This window comes from Maylandia zebra, linkage group LG12, assembly GCF_041146795.1.
Source record: "Maylandia zebra isolate NMK-2024a linkage group LG12, Mzebra_GT3a, whole genome shotgun sequence".
NCBI lineage: Eukaryota > Metazoa > Chordata > Actinopteri > Cichliformes > Cichlidae > Maylandia > Maylandia zebra.
Genome location: NC_135178.1, coordinates 19797172 through 19825016, shown reverse-complemented (window position 1 = coordinate 19825016; position 27845 = coordinate 19797172). Strand labels below are relative to the sequence as shown.

Here is a 27845-nt window from a genome sequence, read left to right as displayed (position 1 = left end):
AACTCACTGTCAACTTTAAGAAATCGGGTTGAAATGATTGGACCTTTTTGACATGGTCCGTTTTCCTGCTAAAAGCAGCCATCCAAAGATTGATACACTGTGGTCATAAAGAGATTAACTTGGTCAGCAGCAATACCTGGATAGGCTGCTGCATTGAAGCAATACTTGGTTTGTAGTAAGGGGGCCGAAGCGTGCCAAGAAAATGACACCACCACCACCAGTCTAAGCCATCGATATAAGGCAGAATGGATTTATTCGTTCATAAATGATAAATAATCATATGTCCATGATTACTACCATCATCACCACTTCCATTATGAGTATGAACAGTTGCAAAACAAAAGGGGTGTGGGGAGGTGAGGCATGCTTCAAATCTAAACCACATTTCAATAGTGAAGGCGTTTAAAGATAAGCTATCTTATCTTTACTTCACATTTTTAATAGATTGATCAATGCCACAATGGCGTAATATTTTATATATACAAAATAAGGAAGTTTAAAAAAATGCTAATAAAGTAAATGTATCTTAAAGCTGTACTTATGCAGAGAAAGCACGAAGAGAGAGCGAGAGAAGGGAAGGCAGGTTTTTTATTTTGGTTTTATGCTAATGCCACTCAGTCAATACACATCGACGGACTGTGCGGGGATAAAGAGGCCGGGGCTGAGAGTGTAAGGAGAGAAGCATCAATGTGATAATCTCCCACTCTGGCCTCCATTAAAGGAATTCCCTCCCGCTGATCTGAGTTCTCTGATGACGTTACATTTCTCTTCAGCATTTTAAAAAGATAAACTTACCCCACGATAACAGTTCTTGCTTTTCTCCACTCTGACACTTTCTGCATTGAGGCACCTGAAACCACCCTCAGCCTCATTTGCCTTTTCTTTTTTTGTGAGTGGGCAGACACAGGATGGTCTGATAAGGCCAACTCAGGTAAAACACAACATGAGTTCGGCCTGGGAGAGAAACAGCTATCAAAAAGGCTATTAAAGGATTTGGTTTCTACTTGCGTTACGAGAGGCTTTGATAGCTGGATTTTATCTGCTTTGTTATCGTCTCACATCAGGAATACAAACACACACACACACCTGTGCGCTCCTCTTACCTTTACCACACATCTATGAGTCAGGAATCAGGTGTGTGGAGCTTTTGTGCGTGTGCTTTGGTGGCTGGCACAGAGAATGAGAAGGGCACAGTTTATTACAATGCTGCGTACGGTGAAGTGGTGGAATGTGATTAAGTCCAATTTTGGGCTACTTGTTCATTTTTTTGTTTTTACATAATGCTGTCTGATTGTGTTTCACAGTGTTTTCATGGCATCATTTGATCATTTCACTGTGTGATACTGTTGTTGTTTTTAATAAAAGAGTATGATGCCCTCACACAAATTATAATACACTTGATTCCGCTTCCACATTTGACTTTATAATATCCTCCTAACCCCTTCAAAACATGTAAATATTCCAACTCATTAAAAATGCTATTCAGTTTTTCTAAACTGGCTCAGGCTGTAGAGCAGATCAACCTATGATCTCATGTTTGAATGTAAGATTCAAATTTAAATCATATGTAGATGATATGTTTGTGTAAATGGGTGAATTTATGCATGCAAGCACTTTGAGTTTCATCATTCTGATGCTGCCATGTAATGTATGTGTTTCAAGATAAAGTGCACAGCATAAAATAAAAATAATCGATAATATATTTATAATATACAGCTGTATTTTTGTGTGTGTGTGTGCTGAAAACATGAGATTTTCATTTTAAACTGTTGAGCTTTTGAAAATAAGGGTTTAATTTTACACTGATGGCTTTAAAAAAAGCACAAGTGTGGGAGTAATTTGATATTGTGCCTTTGATGCGTTTGCAACAATGCGAGCTGTCAAGACTTACACACTCTGGCACACTCACACATGAACACACAGGTGTATTATGGTGAGTGGTGCGAGCTGTTGAATGATAGGCTGTTTGCAGTAGAGAGGTTTAGGGGAGGTATAGGCGGAGGTGGAGAAAGGCAGAAGTGGAGATGGGAGGCAGAGGTGTGGAGGTGAAGACAAGCTGGAAGTTTGGAAACAGATGGCCTTTGTATGTAACACATGCATTCATGGACGGGTGTGTGAATGCATGTGTTACTGGACAAAGTGTGTGTGTGTGTGTGTTTGGAGGGGGGTGAGTTAATTTCGGTGTGCTCAGATCTCTGGTCTCAGCTGTGGTGTAATTGATTAAATGAATTAGTACAGAATATAGAATTAATGTTCATGAATAGGATCCTGTGTTTTGTGTGTGTGTGTGTGTGTGTGTGTGTGTGTGTGTGTGTGTGTGTGTGTGTGTGTGTGTGTGTGTGTGTGTACTTGTTTAAACATCCTTGTGAGGACCAAAAATTGGTATGCTACTACATTAGTGGGGACCAAATCCTGCTCCTCATTAATTTAAAGGCAATTTTGAGGTTCAAAATGTGATTTTAAATATTATATGGAGTCCATTTCTGGAAGATTTGAAAACAAGTGTGTGTGTGTGTGTGTGTGTGTGTGTGTGTGTGTGTGTGTGTGTGTGTGTGTGTGTGTGTGTGTGTGTCAGATGGGTTATTAGAATGAAATATGAAATTAGTCTTGATGAAAAGCACCAGATATGCGCACATGTAATTGAATTAACCAGTCTGTGCTCCGTGTGTCAGCATAAATGAAATGTTCACCTTGCGTGCTTCATCCTGCTGAGAGGTGCATCACAGACAGACCGGCCAGTCAGGAGGCTGTTCTACTGTCAAAAGCACTGCTTGTTTAATTTCTGTCATAATAGGTATCCAGGATGTACAGCTGGGTGGGAAATTACAGTTAAATAACATTATGGGTCTTAGCAGGATGTTGGACCAGTAGGAGCCCTAAAACAGTTTTAGCCAGGCTCTGCTGGCAGGATGAACACCAGTCTTCCAAAAGAATTCACCTTATTTGGTGTTTTGATGGTAACGAGGAGCGCTGTCTAATGTACCAAGGTATATATGGGCTATAGATGTTTTTAAGTTTTAAAATAATTTGATGGAATTATTTATTTATATATTATAGCCAGCAACTTAACAGCTAACTTAAATAGATTAGCCAACATTCTTTCTCTTTCAAGTTGCTTGTGTTCTTGGGCAGTTCAATCTAAATCTAATGTGTTATATTTTGTGAGTCATTTTTATTCTTGAAAGTGGTTAGGGCAGTTGCCTCACAGTAGTTAAGATTCTTGGTTCAAATCTGCAGACTGGCGTCCATCTGTAGGAAGTTTGCATGTTCTTCCCATGCCTGAGTGGATTCTCCCTGAATACTCTAGCTTCTGATAAAAGATGTATGTCTGCTTAACTAGTGTTTCTCCGTTAGCCCTGCAGGTCACATGTGACAGACTATGACCTCACGCTATGACAGTTTTGATGAGGGCAACTGCAACCCTGAAACGGATAAGCAGAAGAAAGTGGGTGAATGGTGGAAAAGTGCTGTTTGCTTCTAAATATAGTGGAGTAGAGGTATAAAATAGCATCACAACAGCAATACTTGAATTACCATAAAGTACCTTAAAATACTACCACTAATAAATGTCAATGTCAGTGATCATGAAACCATGTGATAACACCTCCTGCTCAAAAGTCTCTGTTTGAGGCTTCTATATCACAGGGATCTTCACTGCTGATCTGCATCCACTTGTCCCCTAAGAGTTAAGGTTCGATACAAATCAGTGCAAGGCTGTTATGAGTGATCATAACAGTCTTATCTTATGATGTAATATGTCTCTCCTGGTAAGAGTGGTCTCTTTCATAGTGACAATAACCCCATCCACCAGACATGAGGGGGGTCACTAAACGATTTGATGATGATGGAAATCAAGTCAATTAAATGCTGTTTATGTATCACACTCATCACATCTCAGTCGAAATGAGCATCTATGGGATATTTTAAACTAGCTCTCTCAACCACCATCATCAAAACATCAAATGAGAAAATATCTTTTGGAAGATCAGAGACTCAGAAATGTATGACTTCTGGACTCATCTCCAAGGTGAATTCAAGCTTTTCTTCTTACACTTTACATTGCTTTTTCCCCTTTAATTTTTTCTTTAAATATGTATGCACATACTACACATAGATGTATATGCTATTGTGTAGTATGCCAAAATTAGTTAAAAAATATTAGCATACACATACTGCAAAGCAATATGTTACAAGATCTCCTCGGTCATCTCAGACAGCCTTCCTCACCAGCAGCGTGCACGTTATAAAAATCAGACACACATTATCTGCCCTGACCACACTCACTGTAAAATCTTCAAGAGTTCTGTGTTTAGTTTAGAGACGCATTCAGAGTGGCCGTGACTGAATCCGAGTCATGCTACAGCTGCTCTGACACACAGCACATAAAGTAGCCACAGAGCAGGGTTATTTGATGAGTGCTTGCTTATACTCGCATCCATATAAACAGGTTAAAGCCAGGGTTGTCGAGTTTGGCAGAACTTAATAGATAATAGAAGATTACACCAGGAAGCCCTGCACGTACGCACAGAGAACAAACACAGGGTAGATTTGCAGACTTAGTAAAAAATTATCTAACTGTAGATGCTTCGGTGCTTGCTTTGAAATTTACCCAACTGTAAACTTTACGTGAAAAAGCAGGCTTGGCTCAGTTTCAATTTTTTTTTCTTTTTTTGTTGCTATTAAAGATCTTAAATCCACAACCTTCAGAAAGTTATTCATTTATGAATTACAGCTGGAACAATAAAGATAGCAAGGCACAAGTTACTTTGCATATATTTAGTGGCTGTCATTATCTCTGTTTACACTCCCTCCTGAACTTTCGGCAGTTTTGTTCTTTTTACTTTACAGCATTACGATGGTTTCGGTGTGAACATGTTTGGACGGTGTGTTACAGACATCATCTGGGCATTGTGTTTAGTTCTGTGTCTGTCAACATATTTTTATTTTTTTTATTTTTTCCAATAAGGTAAGGAAGGATACAAACTTATTAAATCAAGTTTAATGTACGCTACATGTTTTTCCATTCAGTTTGTTTAATTCTTAGGAAGCACAAAATAAAAACTCAAGCATGGACTAAGCCACTGTGTCACTGAATACAGACTGAATAACAGCACACAAAACATCCAGCTAATTTCACTGATTAATTAATTATTAATTACAATACTGTGCAAAGGCCTTGAGTCTTTAGTTTTTGTATAATTTGGCATACCTCAGCCTTTTCTCTCGGTTTCCCTTTCTTAAGAATAGCTTCTTGACAGCCACCCTTCCACTGAAACCATATCTGATGAGACTTAAGCAAACAGTAGATGGATGGAGTGCAGGGTCAGATGCATCTGTCAGGTCTTGTATCAGGTCTTTGCTGGATTTGTTCCTGTTTCTTAAAGACATGACTTTAGATACTTTTCGTCTGCTGAAGATCATTTTTAAGGTCTTTCACTTGTGCAGTTTCATTAAAAAAAAAAACCAAATTTAAGGACACACAGCACATCATGTCAACTAAAGAAATTAAAACAAATGCTGTGTTTTTGAATCAAACTGCTAGTTTCCAAGTGTCTAAAGTTACAGTGTAGACACTACACTGGTGTTAGATACCAGTTTGTGCTTGAATGATTCATAGGTCAGTGTTAAGTTGCTTAACAAACAAACAAACAAATGATCAGGTATAAGGACTATACCTGAAAATAAGTGAAAATAAGTAAAAAAGCAGAAAATGTCCAAAACAAATCAAAACTGTGAAAGATCTTTAGAAAGCCTGGAGAAGCATTGCTCAAGACCACTTTATAAAAAATCACAAAAAAGCCTGGAAAAATATAAAGACAGACTTTTGCCCAATACTGTATATCCCCGAGTTTAATAAGTGGATTTATATGATTTATGATTTCTATTATAGCCATGGGGAACACATGGGGTAGACTGGATATGACTTATGAGATTAAGAGGTGTCCTTTTGGAGTATTTCGAGTGTAGTATGGTTAATTTTCAAACACTTATTTGATGTGGGATTTCAGAAACAACAGACATACAAAATAAAAGGGAAATTGTTTGCACTTACCTGTATTTGTGCAAACTAGAAGTACTAATAATGATATAAATCCTATCAGTACTAAAATATAAAATGTGATTTTATTGTTACTCTTAAGAGGCTTATTTACCTGTGAATGAATGCCATTCTAATTACACCTTGTAAAATCCTTTAACATTTCCACAGCTACTGAATAGCCTCCCTTATTTTTGCAACATGTTTGCATTAGTATTTCTATTCCTTTTACATTTTAAACATGAGTTAAGATTTTTTTTCTGAATAACATTTTTGTTCATCGTCAAATGTTCGACTTCCTTTTGTATTTTGTTCTAATGTTCTTGCTGTTCGTGCGCAATTAAATAGTGAATTGAATAAATCAATAAGCTCATTATTATTTTTAGTTTATACAGTGCTGCTTTACCTAGACTTCATAACTTTTATCAGATTTTTATTTATTTGTTTTTGTCCTATTTTATATACACACTCTCTCTCTCTCTCTCTCTCTCTCTATCAATGTGGTATAGGCGGGTTTTCCGCCAGCAGGGTTTGGTTGATTCTCTATTGATTTGCTGGGGTGGGAGAGGAGGAGGAGGAGAAAGTGAAATGGGAGGAGAGCAGGAGAAACCTCCGCCTGGCCGGTGAGGGAGGGAGGGATATGATTGTGCGTGTTCTGGACGAGAGAGGAGAGTGATCATAATCAAGGCAAAAGTCCGGCTTGCAGCGGGAGCGCACTCTAATCACGTGGGGTTTGGATTTGTAAAGGAGAGAAAAAAGTAAAAGTGTCGACGAAGTGACTTCTGGTTGTACTTTGTATTTTCTTTCCTCTCTGTGCCTTTCCACCTCCCCCTCCGCCCTGCATTCCGCGGAGCAGCTGTGTTTTAATGCCCCTGCGCACCCGTGGAGGAGAGGAAGGAGAGAAGAGTGAAGAAGAAGGGGCAGAAGAAGTAGTGAGAAGGCCTGGACACCACCCGTCCTCGCCCTCTGGAGGTCTGTCCACTCTCCCCTCCTGGCCCTGCATGGACGGGGATGGGGAGAGCCGGATGCTGTTGCCGCGGGGCTGAGCGCCTCACCTCCCCGTCTATGGTGCGCCGCTTCCGGCCGCTTCTACTGCTGATCATCGCTCTGTGCTGCGGTGCTCACATAGGTAACTAATCACACTTGCAACACTGCAACACCCAGAATCTCTTTGGGTCACAGTAGCAACTGATCTGTAATTTATCTACTTTCATATTCAGTGATGAACTAATTACTGCGGACTCCATCAGCTATAACCATGGTAACAACATTTCTTTTCAGTCGCCATCACTTGATGGTGATTGAAACACTTTGTTAGTTATTAAGCATTTGTAATCACTGTGCGGTTGATCCTTGTGTTGGGCCCAGTGCTGCCTGACAATGGCTCTCTCTAAAGCGGCAGTGCAGCAGTCTGAGCACGGATCGAGTTTCTCCTCTCTCCTGGGCCGTCATTCTCCTGTCTGCCTCTTAATGGCTCATGGAGGAGGGGGAGAGAAGGCAGGAGCGAGCTACCTCTCCTCTTGTCCATATAAACCAATTCTTTTAGTGCACTCGTTTACAGAAAAAACAAACAAACAAAACAAAACAATCTATTCCACCGCTGCACATCATAAAATGTAAAAGGAAGTTGTGCTGTGATTTAAATCTGGCCAAACCTAAATAAACATGTAATGTTGAGCTGATGCTGATTAATAATGTCTATTGTAAGAAATAGGATCAGATAATCTAATTTAAGAACATATTCTTGAATGTCCAACATATTTCTCTTTATATTTGTGGATGTTTATCTTTTAAAACCCCTACAATCATCCAAGGCTTGTTAGAAAAACAACAACAACAAAAAAACCCAATGAATTTAATAAATGAAGAGCCTGTTAACTGGACGTTAACAAGGTGTCTGCAAGGATTTCTGACACTAAACTCAAATGTGACAGTTTTGACATACTTCTGTTTTCTGTGGCTTTGCAGAGCTCTTTACTTTTTTGTGAAACTGTTTGCTGGTCTGGTTTTCTGTCTCGTAAAGATACAGAAGCATTTTACATTTGGTGCAAAAAGGCAGCAAAAAAAAAAAAAAAAAAAAATCAAATCTGGCTGAGTCTGAGTGTTTTTGTCTGTGCAGGGGGTCGGCTGTCTGTAGAGCAGTCACACCTCCAGTAATTAGTTTAACACAGCGCAGGCAGTCGGACAAAATGGGAACACAGAGAGAGACCCACTTCACATTAAAGACCCTCTTGGCACCTATGTTGCACGTGCGTCACCTGGAAAGAATGTGTTTTTTTGTTTGTTCTTTTTTTAGTTTGTCCAGCCAAACAGAATGTTTTATTTGTTAAAACTTGTACATGTTTTGGGGTATTTAGATACATTTCTTTGTTGTAAGCCCCATGTGTCTGTTTAGGCAGGGAGGAAGGAGGGTCTGAATTGTTGACTATTGTTCACAGTGTCTGGCCGACGACAGAGAGAGTGAGCTCCTGTAAAGCTTTGCAGCTTAAAGCTATGGAAAGGGTGTTTGTGTGATTTGAGCTCAGCGTGTGAGAGAGTGCACACAACAAGGTGATCAATAAGCACTTCTGGAGCTATTCCCTTGGTTGAGAAATGATCCCAGTAGATCCTTTCCTGATCTCCAGAGATCAAAGGAGTTGAAGGCAGCGAGATTGGGAGGCAAAAAAAAAAAAAATGCTAAACCGAGCCATTGAGATTCAGCTGGTTGATCTTATGACCTCTGTCTGATGGTAGAGAAGGTGCCTCAGGAAGAGAGGCAGTAAGGAGGTGAGGCTGGCCAGGGAATGAGGCTGAGGGGGCTGAAAGCAGAATAGTGCTGAAGGAGGCAAGTGATTGAAGCTACAAAGGAAAAAAAAGAGAGAAAACTGAAGATATGAGAGAGAAGAAGATTCGAGTCCTGTGGGATTATATTGAACGCGAGGAAGACAGAGGATAAGGAGCAATGTTGAAGGCAATTTTAAACACACGAGGAGTTGTGTATTCTCCTCTTAATAGTATTTGCCAGCCACCGCAGTATTCATCACCTCGGCTTTACTTGGCAAAAAATATGCTAATTTAGAGAAACTGTTTACAAAGGAGATCACATGAATGTTTTCAGAAGCAAATAAGAAAATTGTGCTTTAACATGTAACGTGTAAATATTACAGACGTTATTAAGCATCATATGGAAATCCTAGTTTTTATTTCCGAGAGGTCAGAGTGCAGGGTCAGCATGGGAGCGACACAGTGGTGTAAACTTCAACAGAAGCTTTCCGTCAGTAAGGTTTTGCAGATCGATGGTTTAATGCCAGAGCCCTGCAGTCAGAGGGTCAGCTTGCTTCTCGCTAAGTTATCCTTCGGAGAAAATATTAGTGAATAAGTGCTTTTTGTGCAGCAGCTCATGATCCTGATAACTTCTGAAAGAGAACAAACTGCTCTGATTAGATTGGGAGTCGCATTTGGGTACTGCAGGCTAGATTGGAGGGAAAGAAGGAGGCTGTTGGTGCACCAGTCAAAGACACAATGTGTCCTCAGTACTCAGACCTGTCTGTGCAGCGGTGGTTGGCATAGGAGGCAGCCTGTGTGTGTGTGTGTCTGTGGGTTGGTGTCAGTATTTAACAGTTAGGAGAAAGATTCTAAAGCGCAGTGTGAGTGAGGGTCCGTACCTGCACCCCGAATAGCAAAATTCAGAGCATTACTGCCCCCATTTGGTGGCATCACACTCCTTCATGCTCTAAAATCAGATAAATCGACAGAGAATAGCGGACGTGTGCTGCCAGCTGGTTAAGTGATGGAGTAACGTTTGAGTGATCGTTTCTGTAAAAACTCTTGCACTTTCAGCCTTTTCTTGGCCATTAAGAGACCATCATCTAAAGATCACCGACTGTGTGTGGTTAACGGAAGTACAAGCAGCATTCTTTCTAAGATAGCTATTGCTGTGTGTGTGTGTGTGTGTGTGTGTGTAGCTGCTCATACACTGCAGAGCCTCTCTCTCTCTGGCCTAATCTAATTGGAGCACGTTGTGACTAATGCATTAGGTCTGGTCTCTAATCTCTTTCTCGCTCTATCTTTCTCTCTCTCTCTCCGATGATCTATGATATAAAAGGCGACTTTGACCCTCGTTACATTTAGAAACGCAGAAAAAGATAAAACATCAGGGAAATCTGTTTCTGATGGCTACACAAGGTGCATTTTTGATTATGTTTTTCCTCTGCAGAAGCCACACAGGATCACTAACACAATTATTCAGCACCTTGCTGACGAAGATTATTAGCTTCAAAAAGTCACTGTGTTGTGTTTGTATTCACAGCACAGCTGCTTTGCCCTGTTCCCTTTGTCTATAATGCTCTATATGCTGTGTGCTCCTTGGCTGTATGGGCACTTTTATCTCACTGCTTGTGGTAAAACATGCTTCGTCTTCCCTCTCTCCGGTTGCTCTTTGGTTTATTACACTTCAGGTTTATTACGCTCACAGAGCGGCACTGATGATTGATCCAGACTTTCAATCAACAGCTGGTTCTTTTTCTAGTTTTATTAGGTTTTTATTAGACTGTAAAAAGACTCATATCACTGCGTGCTTAAAATCAAAGCTTTCTTCACACGTAACCTTGGTAGTCTTGTGTGATTTCACAACCTTTTCACTTCCACTGAGACATAACTGTGTCTAGTTCATGCCTAAATTATCAGACATGTGTGTATTATATATTAGTATTCCAGACTCTATCTGTGTGTCCTCTTCAGGTCAGTGCCAGGTGGCCACACCTCAGTGTCGTATCCAGAAGTGCACCACCGACTTTGTCTCCCTGACCTCCCACCTGAACCCTGCGGTGGATGGCTTTCACACTGAATTTTGCAAGGCTTTGCGTGCGTACTCGGCCTGCACTCAGAGGACAGCAAAGGCCTGCCGTGGAAACCTGGTCTTCCACTCGGCTGTTCTGGGCATCTCAGACCTAATGAGCCAGAGAAACTGCTCCAGAGACGGCCCCACTTCTCCCACACACCCTGAGATTCCCTTTGAGCCATGCAACTATCACAGCCGCACTCAGCACGCCCACACGCAATCCCATGCACACGCTCACTCACACTCACACACTCACAGCCACAGCCACTCTCGGGCTGAGTACCTGTTTTGTGGGCTCTTTGGTGACCCCCACCTGAGGACATTCAAGGACAGCTTCCAGACTTGTAAAGTGGAGGGAGCATGGCCTCTTATTGATAACGACTACCTTTCAGTGCAGGTCACTAATGTTCCTGTGGTTCCTGGCTCCAGTGCAACAGCAACCAATAAGGTAAGGAACCGGAAACTGGCTTTTGGGCTCTTATTTTTCCATTTTTGAAGCTGAAACACTCTTACAAGTGCAAGCAGGGTTAACAGTCTAGTTATATATCTCTTGTTTGGGTTTCCATAATGACGTCCAAGCTACTTTTATGCACGTCAGAATAAGAAATCTTATCAAAGTCAAACTGGAAAACATGCTCTCCTTGACTCTCATGCTGAGTGTTTCTCGCTCCCATAGACTCACAGGTGTAAGGCAAACAGCCTCAATCTTGTGACTCTTAACTCTTGTGACTGAAGCAGTGTTAGAAACCTAACTTGGTTAATGTCTGCGTACAGCCTGACCTTTAATAACATGAAATGAGATGTGTGAAAGGACCCACTGTTTACTTATGTGTGTGTCTGCAAGCACTTGTGCGTGTGTCTCATAAGTTCACGAGTGGCACTCCTTGCGCTCTGCTTACGGCACTGTGTGTCTTAGAGGACACAGTGCAGAAGACGCTCACTCACAAGCACACACGCAGGCACACACCACTAAATGGATGACGAACCACACAAGGTGATCTTTGTGGTGTTAAAGAAGCAATGTTGTTTCCCCGCGATCATCTGCACTTTCTAGCACAGTCGATAGCTTTAATTATTAAAGGACATACACACCCGTGCATACACTTAGTCACGCACACACTCGCAGAAACACACACACATTAAGCAAATAGTACAGCTGCTACACTTTGGAGCTGTAGGTTTGACCTTGTGTCAGAGGTGGGGCAAGTTATTAGTCACGATTATTAAGGACACAGACACGCACACATACACACTCTTTCACACACATTAACGGCCCTCCAGGCTTAATGGCCTGCCAGGTCTCATTCCTCACGGCTGTCATATGAACAAAGCAGCCATTCACCGGAACTATGATGCTAGTGCTAACCGTAATGCTCACACCACACCCTGCATCTACCACTTCCAGCTTCCACTCACCACTGGATCCCTATGTGTGTGTGTGTGTGTGTGTGTGTGTGTGTGTGTGTGTGTGTGTGTGTGTGTGTGTGTGTGTGTGTGTGTGTGTGTGTGTGTGTTTCTGCCAGCCTGTGTGTTCGTGTGCGTGCATGTGTAAGCATGTTTGCATAGCTGTGTCAAATTACAACTTGTTAAAAAGTCATTAAGTCATTTCTCAAATGTAGCCTGATGAGAGTTGGTGACCTGTGCAGTGGGTGAGTGTTGATATTTGTGAAAAACAGACAGATGGAAATTTCTTCTGCTTGTCATGAGATTTTTTTTTTTTCTTGATTCAATTATTAACAGTTTAGTGCATAAAATGAACTAAACTGAATAAATTGACTCTTTTTATTTTAGGAACCCCAGGATGCTCAGTTACAACACAAAAAAGGGAAATGTATCAAACATTTGTTTAAAAGGTTTAAACTAACCAGATAGTTGGAATTGCAGCTTATTATTATTTTATGATTTATTAGGATTTTCTGTCTTCCTGATCAACCAAAGTGCAGCTATATTCATATTTTCTGTTTTGTTCAACTAGCAGTCTGCTTGCTAAAGATATTTCATTGACAGGGTCCAAAAGCCACTGAAATTCATTAGGAAATTATTAAATTAGTTGGTGATTAATTTACTTTCAATTTACTTGCTCTATTCATTTCCCCCAGGGATCAATAAAGTATTCTGATTCTGATTCTGATTCTGATTCATCTTTTTGATTACAATTGTTTCTATCATGTAAAATGAAATTAATGAAATGTCTCAATAACTGTAAACTGAACACATTTGAAGTGTTCCTCTAAGTTACCTGATGCTCTGCTGCTTTATAGATCACCATCATCTTCAAACCCTACGAGGGCTGTACGGACCAGAGGGTCTACCAGGCCGTCACGGACAACCTTCCGGCTGCCTTTGATGATGGAACCGTGAGCAGTGGCGACCCCATGCACAATTCTGCTGCTGCAGACGGAGCAAGCAGGAAGGTCCGGGCTCTGTGGATCTCCGAGCGCAGCCCAGGGCGCCACGTGGAGCTGCACGCTGGCTACATCGGCGTGACTGTAATTGTTCGCCAACTGGGGCGCTACTTGACCCTGGCGGTGCGGATCCCAGAGGAGCTGGCTCAGGCCTACGATGCCACCCAGGACCTGCAGCTCTGCCTGAACGGCTGCCCCAGCGCAGAGCGCATCGACCAGGCGGGGCATCTTCCCCTGCCCGTCTCCCCTCCTGCGCTTGGCCTGCAGCTTCAGCAGCTACGTCGGCCAAGCTACTCCTCACAGACACAAACATCCGCCTACGGCTCCACGCAGGTCTCTGGTGTGGAGGGGGCGAGGGAGCGGTGCAGGGAGCAACTGGAGGTAGAGGACATTTACTTCCACTCCTGTGTGTTTGACCTCCTGACCACCGGGGATGCTAACTTCACAGTGGCAGCATACAGTGCGCAGAAGGATATGGAGAGTCTCCATCCACACCGGGACAGCTGGAGGATCTACCCCCGTAGTTTTGCCACCTCCTCTTTACACTTTGATTCTCAAAATTTCAAACGGCTTGCCCTGCTCCTGCCATGTTTTCTGAGCACTGTGTTGATGTAATAGCGGGAGTCTTTGTGTGCGCCTGCATGTGTGTAGGTCTGGGTATGTGTGTGCACTACAAATAAATGGTTTGGAAGTTTTTTGCTGAGCACTGATACTTAACACTGGCACCTGTTTCTTGCAGTGAGGAACCAGCAGCCTGAGCAGTTATTAGGACTTTAATTTTCTTTAAAGGTGAAAGACCTCCCAGTGGACGCAGGACATGCTGGTGTCACTAACTATAAGAGAATCAGCTCTCTGGAGGTAAAAAATGCAAAATAAAATAAACAAGACGTCACGACGGCTTCTACAATCTGTCTTCAACTTTGGATAGAACGCACCTGACAATGACACAAATGTCTCCGTGTGTTTAAATTGACTGTAAATAGTTCATTTTGTCTTCAGTGCACTGTGTAATGGAGTCAAGTTTGTTTTTGTGCCATTTGATGTGATTTTTTTTGAATACCTCAGATGAGGAGGTTTGTTTTAACAAATGCACTTTATTTTAATTTTTTCCACAAATCCACATCAGTGTTTTTTTGTTTTCTTTCACTTCATGTCCTCCATTAAAACTAGCTCAAACTTTGGAGCTCTGTGATTTGGTTTTGGATCCTTTCACAGTAAAAGTAAGTAGAACAATAGGAGATGTCATTTATTTTTAAGTGCAACAAGTACTAGCTGATTTGCTTCAGCATTTTATTTTAAGTAATGTGAGCTGTTCTGTTGAATGTATTTTGAAACTCGTCACAGCGAATGCCATCAGTACTACTTTGTTTTTCTCATGCCTGACTTTGACTGCTTGTGTGAGTCTGTGTGTTTGTGGGTGCTTCAGTGTTTTTCTTTTAATGTGTCAAAGTGTTTTCATTTCAGCTGATTTGCATTAGAAGAAGTCCCGCCTTTTTGCTAAGACGCTGTGACTTTACAGGCTCGTGTTTTTTACTCGGTCTACTTTTTTTTATTATTCGTATAATTTGAGCCAAAGACAGATTTTATTTTTTTTTGTTTCTTGTGCAGCGAAAATCAAAACTCAACACCAAACCAGCACCCTCCACCCTCTCGGAGTCTTTTTCTCCCTAGTTTTTAAACTTACTACTGTAGATTGGTTTTGTTGGAACTGACAAGCTGCTCCTTGTTGGGATACATGTAAAATACTGGAGAGAAAGCAGTGCAAATTACTGAAGAAACCTTATCACGCTAGGCTGTGTTTTCTGCATCAGCGTTGTGTTTTAAGAATTTGATACCTGGTAGAAGTTTCTACCTTTAAAAAAAGCCTGTGAGCCTTTTGAACATGTAACATTCTCTGTAATTACGCCAAATTTGTTTGACGATATTGGTTCATCTCAGTTTTTTTTGTTGTTTTTTTGGCATTGTGGTCTCTTACAACATGTGTGAGTGAAGAGTGACTGATCAATGTTGAAATACTTAACTTATTTATGAACGTAGTGCCCCGTAGAGGAAGTTAAGCTCCATATTCTTGCTGTTAAATAATAATTTAAAAAATGTCAGATGTGATTGTACTGCCACCTAGTGGTAATCTGTTGATATGTCAGTGTGTTACTCAAGGCTCTCAAAAAAAGGAAAAAAAAGGAAATAAACTGTGTGAGTGTTTTATTTAAAAAAGCGAACAAACATGAAAGTCAACACAGTTCGATTTTACTGTCTATTAATTTTACATTCACAGGAATATAAAAAGAAAAATGAATATACTAATAAAGTAAAACAGTATTAATGAGTAAACAAACAAACAAACAAAAATGAACAAACTTTGAGCTGAAATTCACCCACAGGAGTTTAGAGTTAAATAAGAGCGAGACTGTACACACACACCTTCCCACAGAAGCATTAAGCCATCTGTCTGTGGTTAGCTTTTGATCAGATAACAGGTTTGGCCTCACAAACACGATCTGTTTTCAACTGCCAAAGGCAGCGACACCTGGATGTCTCTGTGAAAAGGCTGAAAAAGGCGCGTCTTTAAGCGTTACAGCATACTCCTGTCATCCTGGCAATGGATCATTTCCCGTTTAATCCGTCAAACCATGTCCTTAAAATCAACCACGAGTGGGAACATACTCATTATCTTCCAGTGAAGAAAACTCCTCTATGAAGACTTCAGACCAGAAACAGTTATCCTCTCTAGGTTAGTTTCCTTGTCAAGGTCATATGTTGCATGAGAAACCCATTTCCATCGATCTGAAAAGTCAAATACTCCGTTCAGACTTACATAATTAAATAAAATCAAATGAATTACACTCATAGAAATACATGAAGATTTACATACGTATAATAATCAATGACATGCAAAGGTACATCTGTGTACTGCATGATGGTACTTACCACTTAATAACAACATAAATGGTCATCAGAGTGTCAAAGGCGAGGATCTTCATGAGAAGCAGCCTCATAACCAGGATAACCACTGTGTTTGTCCACACATCAATGCCTGAGAGCAAACCATGCAGACCAGTATAAGATATCCTCGTGTGTCAATTTATTGATTTTTTTTTTTTTTTTCATTTTTGAGCAACAACAAATTACCTTTAATTTTTTCTTCTTCATGGCACAGTTTGTCTTGATGATCTGAAAAGATAAAATGTGAAATTCCAGCTCCAAATTTACAGATATGGTCACATGAACTCATCTTTACCTGATGAGGTGATGCGGCGTCTCCTCTTGCTTTTTGAGTGTCTCTTGCGACTTACTGAGCAACTGTATGATGGCCAGTCTCTGGTTGTCACAGTGATAACAGCCACCACATTGGGGACATTGTGCTTCCTGGTTAAAGCGATGCTGTATGGCGTGGTGGGCATGTGACCCTCTGACGCTGAGCTCCAGCTGACCTCCAAGTGCCCTCTCCTGAAGTCATTCACAATGCACACCAGCAGGGTCCAACCAAGCCTCTCCCCTGACAGGTGAACTGGAGGTGCCAGTGAAGCCAGCACATCGCCCTCTACCCCTCCTGATTCAGGTGGAGCACAGAAGATCAAATAAAAAAAAAAATCAAAAACAGAGGTAAGTTGTGTGCGAATCTTTGCAGTGATGAATTATTCTCGTTGCTGAGCTCTTATCACACATATATGTTTTATAATCAAAGTGGTGATATGTTTATATGTACTACATGTATTTCTGAATTTGATGTAGTAACTCCAGGAGCTAAAATTAATGTATGCCACCAGAGATGAAGGATATTTCCTACCTGCTATTTTCTGTGTGAATAATTAAACTAACTTTTATTGACTTGCAACAGTTACAGAGGAGAGCTCTTAAAACCAAACTCCTAGAAATCCTTCTTTAAAGTCAGTGTTGTGGACATTTATGATTCATGTGATCATTTAAGACTAATTATTCTTTCATATTGATTCAAAAGATATATTTTAAAATATATTTAAACTTCTTACCTGTCCACAAATAGATGATAGGAAGGTAGAAGAGACCCCTGGATGGCTCAGTCATGTCAGCTTCAGTTAGAGTGACTTTTGTGATTACTGATCGTTCTGTGCGTTAGTGTATGTGTTTGTGTGGCTTGTGTATGTGTGTGCTAAATGGGGGCATGCCATTTGGCTTTGGCAGGAGCATTGCATTGTGGGGGACTCACATGTCTCATTGTTGTGACCTTATACTAACAATGGAACCCCTTTGCCCCCACCCAAATGCCTGCACAAAACCCAAACACATGCACACACAGACACAGGGACAGAGAGAAAGAGACAGGAGGACTGTGTGAGCTTTGGATATGTAAAGCACTATCTGCATTTACAGAGAAAGGACAAAACAGAGGACAAAACGGAGGACAAAACAGAGGACAGGACAGAGAACGGGACAGAGTATTTTGGACAGCAGCAGAGAGTAGCTGCAGTAACTGGAGAGACACACCTGCTCGCAGCTGTTAGATCTGAGGTGAGAAACTGATAATATCACCAAACCCAGAACATTAGACAAAACTCTTGTAGGTTACACCTGCACACACACACACACACACACACACACACACACACACACACACACACACACACACACACACACACACACACACACACACACACACACACACACATATGCATGCACACACGCACACAAAGAGTTTTGTGTCATCACTAGTGGGTGGAAACTTAAAAGGGAAAGTGAAAGTTACAGCAGGGCCTTAAAGGAAGCATGATGAAGCTAAAATGACTGAGGTAACGCATTTTGACATTTCTTTAAAACTTTACATCTGAAGCAGACTTTAGACGGGGCTTTTTTAGCACACTCCAACATTTAAACGCTCTTCCACCGTCTGGTGCATTTCTGGTGAGCTCAGAGGTTGCAGCAAGCAGCCTTACCTTTTCACTATGGTACAGCACAACTAATGTCTCGGTAACCCGATTTGAACTGCAGCTCCTGCAGCTGTTGTCACCTTACAGTTATAGCTGTGTCCTTATTTTGTTTTGTCCACATGGAAAGTCATGTGGCTTTTTTGTCACATGTTGGATTCTCTTTCAGGACGAGACATGTTGTAGCCTAACATCCAGCAGCGTGGTTCAGTATAACACCATTACTGTAAGCCCTTTCTCTAATTGCTGCTTCGCTGTGCGAGGAAGAGAAATTAACATCAGACCAGGGGTTCCAAGTGAAGTCACTTTAAGTCCTGCAGTGTTGAAAAATCTTTTTTTGGTAGTAGAAATAGGTAAAAACCACAGAATTCATCAATTAAAGTTTGTCCAAATTTTACAGCATGCACCTTTGAAACCATTTGCCATATTTGGAAGGAGGACTTTCTTAGACCTCTACAGATAAGAAGAAGAATAAAGGGTTCGTCCCAGAGACTCATGTGTTCATGATCTTTCATTTGTGTCTTTCAGGTTTAAGGAAAGAAGTCCCAAGAGCTTGCTGTTCTTGCTTTTGCTTCCTCAATATCATCATCTGACAGTCACTTCAGCTCCCTCTTATTTTTTCCTTGTGTTCAGGATATGATAGAGTGATATTAACACTATCTGTCAGCCTGTCACGTCAGAGTTTGGCATCTTTCTAATAGGTTGTAGAAATTCATTTAGTCTGCAATGGTCTCTGCCAGGCTGTTGGTGCTGTCCCTCTTTAGCGCGTCTCTGGTTGGGTCTCAGCCCACAGAGAGTTCACAACAGGTTTCAAGCCCTCCTGCTCATCCTGCAGGGGAACCATCTCTGAGTATCGATAACCTGTCCTTCCCCTGGAGTCGCCTTCGCCTACCAAAGTAAGTTCTGCACTCGCTTTTAAATATTGTATTAAAATAAATCAATCAATAACAAGAAAGCTGATGGATATTTGTCAATGTCTTAATTTATCTCAGGTACATCATTCCTCTTCACTATCACCTCCTCCTGCACCCCAACCTCACAAGTCTAAGTTTCACTGGCTCAGTGCAGATTCAGATTGATGTGCAGAACAATACAAACTGGGTCGTATTACACAGCAAGGGTCTTCAGATCTCCAAAGCCACCATATTAGACCAGAACCTCACTCATCTATCAGAACAGGTAGTTGTGAATGCACATCAGCTCTTTTGTCATTGTGGCCTACATCAGACCCATCAATCTCCTTCTGTTCCAGGTCCTCCCAGTTCTTCATAACCCTTCCCATGAGCAGATAGGCATTTTTTCTCCCAGAGTGCTCAGCAGTGGGCAGAAGTATTTCCTGTATATCGAGTTTGGAGCAGAACTTGCAGAAGGTTTCTATGGCTTCTATAAGAGCACCTACAGAACCAGTACAGAAGAGACCAGGTGAGACCAGGTGTACTATTCCACAGCATGGACTGTAAGCTATCTTGCACATACCTACAAGTGTCTTTTCTAAAAATCTGATAATATCTATTCTTAGAACCTTGGCTTCAACTCATTTTGAGCCTACGAGTGCTCGAATGGCATTCCCTTGTTTCGATGAGCCAAGCTTCAAAGCCAATTTCTCTGTACGAATTAGGAGACGTCCCGAGTACATTTCTCTGTCCAACATGCCAGTAGTAAGTGTTGCATATGTGCCAGTTGTCACAAATGTTCAAATGAAAACAAAACAAAACAAAAGCACTTCATTTGAGTTTTTGTGGTTTTCAGATCAAAACAGTTGAAGTCAGCGGTGACTTGCTTGAGGACCAGTTTGCTCCAAGTGTACAGATGAGTACTTACCTCGTGGCGTTTGTCATTTGTGACTTTAAGTCTGTCACTGGAACAACATCCTCTGGGGTGCAGGTGTGGTCTACATGATAATGTCTCGTATGAAATGCCTTCATTTCTTCCTTACTTTCTCAGTCTAAGTGCCTGTTTCTTGTGTTTTCACTGCAGGTTTCCATCTATGCAGCCCCAGAGAAGTGGCAACAAACCCACTATGCCCTGGAGGTTGCTGTTAAAATGCTAGACTTCTATGAGGAGTTTTTCAACATTCGCTATCCTTTACCCAAACAAGGTAATTATTATTATTATTTTTTGCTTTGAGAACAAAGCCAGAAATATAAACTATAAGTATCCTGATCCATGTGCTTTTCTTTCAGATCTGATAGCCATTCCAGACTTCCAGTCTGGTGCTATGGAAAACTGGGGTCTGACCACCTACAGAGAGACCAGTCTTCTCTACGACCCCCTCACATCCTCTGTTTCTGATAAACTCTGGGTTACAATGGTCATTGGCCATGAGCTCGCCCATCAGGTGGGAGTATGACAGTGTATGCATACAGTAATGACATGTAGGTTTAAATGCTGTCAGGCAATCACTTTATTACAGAAAGAGTCAAAATTATAATTCTTGCTGGCAGTGGTTTGGCAACCTGGTGACCATGGAGTGGTGGAACGATATCTGGCTGAATGAAGGATTTGCCAGATACATGGAGTACATTTCTGTGGAAGCCACTTACCCGGACCTCAAAGTGGTATGTGCTTTAATCATTGATTGACAGATTAATATTAAACCTGAGAAAGAAGATTAATATTCATATTGTGTGCTCACTCTTGCAGGAGGAATATCTGCTGCACACCTGCTTTGCAGCTGTGGGTCACGATTCATTGAACTCCTCTCGGCCAATATCTAGCCCAGCAGAGAACCCCACTCAGATCAAAGAGATGTTTGACACAGTCTCTTATGACAAAGTATGTCTTTGTCTTTGCATGTTTCAAAATGTTTCTTTGACAGAAAATCTTTTCAAAACCTTTTTTTTCCATTTTCTTGATGTAAACACTCCTTTGAGCCTCCAGGACTTGTCCCGACCTTTTCTCTCTTTCTTACCAGGGCGCTTGTGTCCTGCACATGCTGCGACACTTTCTGACAGATGAAGTGTTTCAGAGAGGGATTGTGCGATACCTCCGCAAGTACAGCTACAAAAATGCACACAATCAGGATCTGTGGGACAGTCTGGCCAACGTAAGAACCCAAATTACGCTAACTGTGTCAAAAGGCACCGTTTTCTTTTGTGTAAATTATGAGAGATGGTCAAAGTAACACGCAGCCTGACAGAGATATATTTTACATTATTTGGCTTTTTTCCCCATATGTGGTCCAAACTATTTTAGTAGATCATGAAACTAAAAAGGCGACATAAGAGTTTGATTACAGGTAGATAGAACAAATATTCATTGAAAGCTTCTGCTTGTCCTTTTATTTCTGAAATACTCACCTTTTTATGATAGTTTGTCATCTTGACGTTATCATGAAAGAGCAGATCGTGACAGATCCACAGTTATGTTATGTTAACACAACACTTGACATACAAACAGTAACTTTTAAGAAAGTAACTCCAAATTGAATTGAGAAAATAACTTTAAACTTTGGGTTACTGACTTGAAATTTTGGGATGAGAATCCAGAATTTCAATATATAAAAGGATTTTTTTTTTCTAGTTGCAGAGACAAGCTTAAAGGTTTCAGTATAAAAAGATTTGTAGTCTTAACCATAATCGCTGAGAAGAGGCAGGATGAAGTAGAGGAGAGGAGGGAATACTGGGACCCAGAGTACGTGACTCTGTCTCAGATTTTTGTTGACTAATAATACACTACCCTTATAATGGTTTCTGTAACAGCTGGGACTCCATCAGATGATAGTCTTTAGTTTTTTTTTAATGTAGCCCATAAAAATGTAGGTTTTACAAATAAGCATTTTAAACTTCTGGTAACAGCAGTGTTATAGATCTGTTGTTATTTGTTTTCGTTCCAAACAGCTAAGGTTTTCTATTTCATGGTGCAAAAATCGATTAGCCCAGTCTTTAAAGTTGCTTAGAGTAGCTAAAGTAATAAACAAAATGAACATTAAATCTGTTTTACTGCAGTCAGTGTTTTGTCTGTGCCTGGTAAAGCTGTAATGAGTGCAGACTGACTGAAAAAAAAAGAATGCATTGCCTTTCCAGGCAAAAATAACAAGAGACAAAAAAAGCAATCACAGTGTACACTGTAATGGATTATCAATGTCAAGCAAATTTAAAATCCCATTATAACAATCACATCCAAAAATTAAATGAAATACATGTCAGGATATGCTAGAGAGAGGTCCCAAATTTACAAGGAAGGCAAAATAAACAAAAAAAGCTGAGATACAGAAAGTCTAATTCGCTAGAAAAAAAAACAAGGTAGGAATCAAAAAGCAGCTCAAGAAAGACCAGAAACAAGAGGTAGAAAAATTAAGGACAAACAATCTGACAGGTGATGATATTAAACACAACTAAATAGGGCGAAACAGTCTGGCATGGCAGAAAAATAATAGGAAGTAAATCCAGAAAATGTGAAACTTCCAGAATAAAACAGTTGTTAACCAAGAAGGCTAATAACTAATGAAACATTAAAACTAACTAAACATGAACACTCACACAGAGTCTGGAACAAGATCAGGGACAACAAAACCCGCAGTCTTAAGCAGTTGAAATAAAGGCAACTGTTTGTGAAAATTAAGTCTAATTGCTTTCATCTTAAAGACTATCAAGCGTTGGATGACTGAGCACCTACTGAGACAACAAAACCCATATATATATATAACAAGAACCATGACTGTAGTGTATTATAACCCGTGTTGGGATTGTCACTCAAAAAAGTAATTTAATAAACATTGCTTGTTACTTTGTTACTTTATTTAATTACTCACAGAAGAAAGTAATTTGTTACACTACTCGTTACATTACATTATTTTCATGTTTCTCTGTAAAATTACCTGAAATGCATTGTCACATAATTACTGGTTAGCAATATAATTCTTAGGCTACAGTCCCACACACCAAGACAAATCCCTATCCTAATGAGTATACACACAAGAGCTTTCTTTTAGTTTTCCTGAATGAACACAAAAAACGACAACCCAAAGCAAAGCTGAAAACCATCCGAAAGAGTTCATAAAGCGAATGCCAAGATGAATTTACTGTAGCGACATTTACCGGTACAAGTAGCAACAGAGGTTACAATGTTACAAGCCTTTCTGTTCATTACTGTTTTTGTTACCTGTGGAAGTTCCGGCTCTGGCTGCTGGACTGGGGTCAGCATGCATTCGGTTTTAACATCGCTCTGGGTTCCAAAGAGCCGAAGGTCTGTTAGCACTATAAAGCAGTTCTTTCTGTCTTGGACGCAGTTGATATTTCACCATTGCACTCTTGTCCTTTCTTTGAATAAAAATAAAAGTAATGTCAATTTCTCCTCGCTCAAAAGCCGTAGACCTACTCCAAAATGTTCCTCATCCTGCACACAAATTTAAATCAGCTGATTGTAGAAAAATTCAAAGACAGCATAAAATCATCCCTTTCATTCTGTTTTTCAGACCTGCTCAGAGGAGGACTTCATCTCAGGGAAACACTGTTACAGCAGTAGCCAGGCCTCCAAAAATGCAGTGAGCAAACATTTAAAAATAAACTCACTGGGTCGTCTTCGCTGCTTACCTCATATAAATGTCACATAGTTTATAAGATTGTGGTTGCATGTTAATTTCAGTGGACTGTCTCCTACAGTACCTGTTTGCTGGGGAACATTTGAACCTAACAGCCATGATGAACACGTGGACTCTGCAGAAAGGTATCCCTCTGGTAACTGTGACGAGGAAGGGGGCTCGTCTGCTGCTTAGACAGGACAGATTCCTGAAGACAGTGCTGCCCTCTGACCCTCAGTGGTCCACTTTACAGAAGGGGTAAATACGCACATGCCTTTCTAAAATTTTCTACTATTTAACACATTGTTATGTTACTCTACATGTAACTCCTCTATGTATTACTACCATGACTTCTGTTTAAGATGAAGGATTTGTATCTTTTGTGAGTATAAATTTCTTTTTTGTATAGTTTCCTTTGGCATATTCCTCTGACATATAAGACAGACAGTTCCAGCACCATCCACAGACACCTGATGACATCACCTACAGGTAAGAGGGGAATATAAAATTGAATAAAGCTTTTCTTTGCCATTATCTTGGTCTTTGCTCCAACTTTTACTGTATATGTTTTATTCAGATAGTATACATATAGGAGAGGAAGCCAGCTGGGTTAAGGTAAACTCTGATATGACGGGCTATTACATGGTTCATTATGAGGATGGTGGCTGGGATGTGATGACTAAACTGCTGAGTGAAAACCACACTGCTCTGAGCTACAAAGACAGAACTCATTTGATACACAACGCCTTTCAGTTGGTCACGTAAGTATATGTTTGTGTGTGTAACTGTTTGTGGTTTACGTGAGCTAGCAAGAGGTTTCTGTATAAGAAAACAGCTTTGATTACTAAAAGTAAAATAGAAAACAATAATCTTCTCTTTATAATTATTTCTTCTAAAGCGCTGGTCATCTGCCGCTCAATAAAGCCTTAGACTTAATCGGTTATCTGCTACTGGAAACGCACACAGTGCCTCTCCTCCAAGGACTGGGATATCTAGAAGCTTTTTACCATCTGGTTGAGAAAAGAGATGAGTCAGTTTTAACACATAACCTGGGGGTAAGAACGCAGGACACAGTTTGATTTTTTTATGTCATTATGGCATTAGTTTAATGTGAGTTGTTGTTTCTGTTGTCCTGTGTTTCTACAGGCATACATCTTGCGATTTTTCCGTGCCATCATCGACCAGCAGACGTGGAGTGACAGCGGCACTGTATCAGAGCGCCGTCTTAGGACTGAGGTCCTGTCACTGGCTTGTCACCTGGATGACCCTCCCTGTGTGAAGCGGGCACGTCAGCACTTCAGCGACTGGCTCCAGTCCAACGGAACCCTCAAGTATATCTAAACTACACTTCAACACTCATTCACAGTCAGCAACCACATATATGATTCACATAAACAACTGCTCTTTCCTGTGCTAAGAGAGCTCATATAATCTGATATGTCACCATATCCCTAATATGCACGTCTGTGTTTGTGTTTACTTCAGCCTGCCCACTGATGTGGCAGAGACTGTGTATTCAGTTGGAGCTCAGGATGACCACGGCTGGGCCTCGCTCTTACACACATACAAGATTTCCCTCTCTGAGGCACAAAAGCACAAGATCCTGTATGCTTTGGCCAGCAGCAAAGACACCAGCAAACTTGAAGGGTATTTTGTCTTCATGCTGTTGTTGGAAAATATAGCAGAAATGCTGCCACCTTGTGGTAAATATGGAGGCATGTATGGATTAGTAACCTCAAAGTCTGAGCCTACTTATTGAAGTGTATGGTAAGCTGAAATTGAATTTTAGTTAGTAGTCTTTGTGTTCATGTTTGTGTTTTTGTTACAGCCTGCTGGAGCTGGGTTTGGAGGGAAAGGTGATTCGATCCCAGGATCTGTCCACTCTCATACTGATGGTAGCCAGAAATCCGAAAGGACATTACCTTGCATGGGACTTTGTGAAAAAGAACTGGGACACACTAGTTCAGAAGTCAGTATAACAGAGACTGTCCTAAAAGCGTGCCATATAAATGCAGTTTTTAATGCTATTTTTAACTATAGCATATTCAGTGAAATCTTTTTCCCCCCTCAAACTGGCCTTGTGATCTAGATTTGCATTGTAGTGTTTAAAAGTACCATATCATACAAGCACCACAGTCTGGATATTCAGATATATTTGTCTTGACCTTCTTGTCTGTTGTCTTTCTGGTCTCCAGGTTCCAGCTGGGCTCATTTTGCATTAGAAACATCATCATTGGCACCACAAGTCAGTTTTCCTCTCCAGAAGAACTCACTGAGGTAAATAACATGGTTTATATTCCACAAAGAAGTTTAGATATATTGATATTCTGAGAGGTCAAATAACTAATATGTGCTAGCCTTGTTGCAGTTATAATTGAACGAGTAGATTTCTTTGAACTTTTTTGTCTGTTTTCACTTAAATAGTTGTGTTTTTGCCCCCAGGTGCAGTCATTCTTTGAGTCCATCAAAGAACAGGCTTCTCAGCTGAGAGCTACTCAGATTGCCCTGGACAATGTACTGAAAAATGTCCGCTGGGTTCAGAGGAACCTGGAGACGCTGAGAAAATGGCTGAATGAGCAGATGCAGTGAAAGACAGCAGGGACAAAGGTGGTGGCTTTAACATACCACAGAGGGACTATCTCACAGTTTTTTTTTAATTTGTTTTTTATTCAGAAATGTATATGCTTGAAATCACTGAAGGGTTGACAGACTTGTAAATACAAAACATGTGAATTTCAGGGAATTTGTTGATTAAAACAAGAACTAAAAATTACTGGCAGCTAAGTGGTAATGGTTTGTATAAGAATAAGTTTTGTGTTATTTTTAGTGTGTGTGAAACAAAGAGATTCATTCCAAAGAGGCAAGAAACACAGCATAAATGGATGCTTCACCATCAGGGGCGGAGCCCATGGGTGGCCAGGGGTGGCAACGGCTACAACAGACCAAAGTCTGACTACTCACTGCAACCAGTGATGAAGTCATTAGGGAGCCACAAATATAATCAGAATTCACACTGAGTTGGGACTATATATTTTTTTAGTTTTTCACTACAGTTGTTCTCACACAAACAGACTTTGACATCAGCCACACGCAAGTAAAATTTGAGAAGCTGGTAAAAAACAAACAACGAAAAAAGCAATGTCAGCATCAGAAGGGGCAAGTCTGCAGAATTTGAGAAAGATGGGTCACATGACAGTAAACCAAAAGAGGAAAAGAGTTAAACAAGTTTGTCAAATTTAGTAAATACATAAATAAACTGGAAAAATATAGCTAAGATCGGACTCTTATTAAAAGCAAATGCACTGCACAGTTCCTGGCTTTACCATATTCTTTATGTGCCTGAACAAGAACAATGAGCAGAAGCCAGTTATCTAAAGGAGTCATATAATGAAACAGAAGCCTTGTTACACATTCACAAACATCAGAATCAAAACAAACGGGTTTGAAGTTAAACACGAACAGTTAAATGAGTACTTACAAAAATCAAATTATTAAACACAACAGTTAATGCACAGCTATGCTCCTCAGTATTCAAATCAAATGCAATGACTTGTTTGCTTTAAGCTGTAATTTTTTTATATATATCAACAACATAAAAAGAAATCAACTTTGTAAATTTTCAAGATTTTTTATTATGCCCTCATGTGGAAAGAAAACATTACAGCCATGTCATGAAAAAGCAATTAAATGAAGATTGTTTTCCCCACATTTTCACACATGAGAAAAAGAATGCACAACAGTGCCACCACAGTGTAAGTAATAGTTTCACCCTGACCACATCTATACAAATGGCCAGATTCCAACACGGTTCACTACATGGACAATAAAAGAGTTTGTTGTACTTCCTGTATCTGCGTTTTTGTTGCATAAACTGAAACATATCCTTTATGTCTTGAGTGTAGATTGTGTACGCCTATATTATGTTAGGGTCTTGGTATAAATACTTAATGCCTATCATTAGGGTTTAGGCTGTAAATGAAAGTAAAACAATTTAAATAGCATGACAACAAAAACAAGGGAGAGAATAAAGGAGTAGGAAGAAGTATAAGCTTATTATTCCCACCACATCGCCACTGTTTAGTATAATCATCATTGTAACTTCCTATTTAAGTTCTGTCCTATCATAAATCTTTATTTGTTGTTATTATACTAAAACAACAAA

General features: G+C 40.4%; 3 protein-coding genes across 4 annotated transcripts; 2 read left to right on the top strand and 1 right to left on the bottom strand.

The window, feature by feature from the left end:
• The first annotated feature begins 6612 nt into the window (after nucleotides 1–6612).
• rgmb (repulsive guidance molecule BMP co-receptor b) lies at nucleotides 6613–15468 on the top strand. The gene is made up of 3 exons (XM_004544486.3): nucleotides 6613–7166; nucleotides 10757–11304; nucleotides 13118–15468. Exons 1-3 carry the CDS (start codon nucleotides 7049–7051, stop codon nucleotides 13874–13876), a joined length of 1425 nt encoding a protein of 474 aa, XP_004544543.1. The 5' UTR covers nucleotides 6613–7048; the 3' UTR covers nucleotides 13877–15468.
• LOC143421484 (uncharacterized) lies at nucleotides 15458–17414 on the bottom strand. Its single transcript, XM_076890816.1, has 5 exons — nucleotides 17251–17414; nucleotides 16500–16811; nucleotides 16391–16432; nucleotides 16190–16295; nucleotides 15458–16045 (listed from the first exon to the last, which is right to left on the bottom strand). Coding segments are annotated over exons 1-5 (516 nt in total). The 5' UTR covers nucleotides 17306–17414; the 3' UTR covers nucleotides 15458–16044.
• On the top strand, nucleotides 16729–27524 carry erap2 (endoplasmic reticulum aminopeptidase 2). 2 transcript variants are annotated; one of them, XM_076890815.1, is made up of 22 exons: nucleotides 16729–16864; nucleotides 17612–17749; nucleotides 18691–19058; nucleotides 19155–19341; nucleotides 19415–19584; nucleotides 19682–19820; nucleotides 19912–20046; nucleotides 20140–20260; nucleotides 20346–20500; nucleotides 20607–20720; nucleotides 20806–20937; nucleotides 21077–21208; nucleotides 23579–23647; nucleotides 23766–23941; nucleotides 24093–24172; nucleotides 24261–24444; nucleotides 24582–24738; nucleotides 24830–25014; nucleotides 25169–25330; nucleotides 25512–25652; nucleotides 25879–25960; nucleotides 26126–27524. In XM_076890815.1, the coding sequence occupies exons 3-22, from the start codon at nucleotides 18889–18891 to the stop codon at nucleotides 26270–26272; spliced, it is 2838 nt and encodes a 945-aa protein (XP_076746930.1). In that variant the 5' UTR covers nucleotides 16729–16864; nucleotides 17612–17749; nucleotides 18691–18888; the 3' UTR covers nucleotides 26273–27524. The 2 variants fall into 2 exon arrangements, with proteins under 2 accessions (XP_076746930.1, XP_004544542.2); XM_004544485.4 differs by lacking the exons at nucleotides 16729–16864; nucleotides 17612–17749 and adding an exon at nucleotides 17974–18027.
• Nucleotides 27525–27845: the final 321 nt, after the last annotated feature.

Excerpts from the sequence above, each read along its gene's own strand:
- LOC143421484 (XM_076890816.1), bottom strand. The coding sequence starts at position 17,305 with ATGACTGAGCCATCCAGGGGTCTCTTCTACCTTCCTATCATCTATTTG. Across the intron at positions 16,812-17,250 it reads TATCATCTATTTGTGGACAG|GAGGGGTAGAGGGCGATGTG; the intron begins GTAAGAAGTTTA and ends CACCTGAATCAG. Across the intron at positions 16,433-16,499 it reads ACGCCGCATCACCTCATCAG|ATCATCAAGACAAACTGTGC; the intron begins GTAAAGATGAGT and ends TTATCTTTTCAG.
- erap2 (XM_076890815.1), top strand. The coding sequence starts at position 18,889 with ATGGTCTCTGCCAGGCTGTTGGTGCTGTCCCTCTTTAGCGCGTCTCTG. Across the intron at positions 20,938-21,076 it reads ACACAGTCTCTTATGACAAA|GGCGCTTGTGTCCTGCACAT; the intron begins GTATGTCTTTGT and ends CTTTCTTACCAG. Across the intron at positions 25,961-26,125 it reads CTCCAGAAGAACTCACTGAG|GTGCAGTCATTCTTTGAGTC; the intron begins GTAAATAACATG and ends TTTTGCCCCCAG.
- rgmb (XM_004544486.3), top strand. The coding sequence starts at position 7,049 with ATGGGGAGAGCCGGATGCTGTTGCCGCGGGGCTGAGCGCCTCACCTCC. Across the intron at positions 7,167-10,756 it reads GTGCTGCGGTGCTCACATAG|GTCAGTGCCAGGTGGCCACA; the intron begins GTAACTAATCAC and ends TGTCCTCTTCAG. Across the intron at positions 11,305-13,117 it reads GTGCAACAGCAACCAATAAG|ATCACCATCATCTTCAAACC; the intron begins GTAAGGAACCGG and ends GCTGCTTTATAG.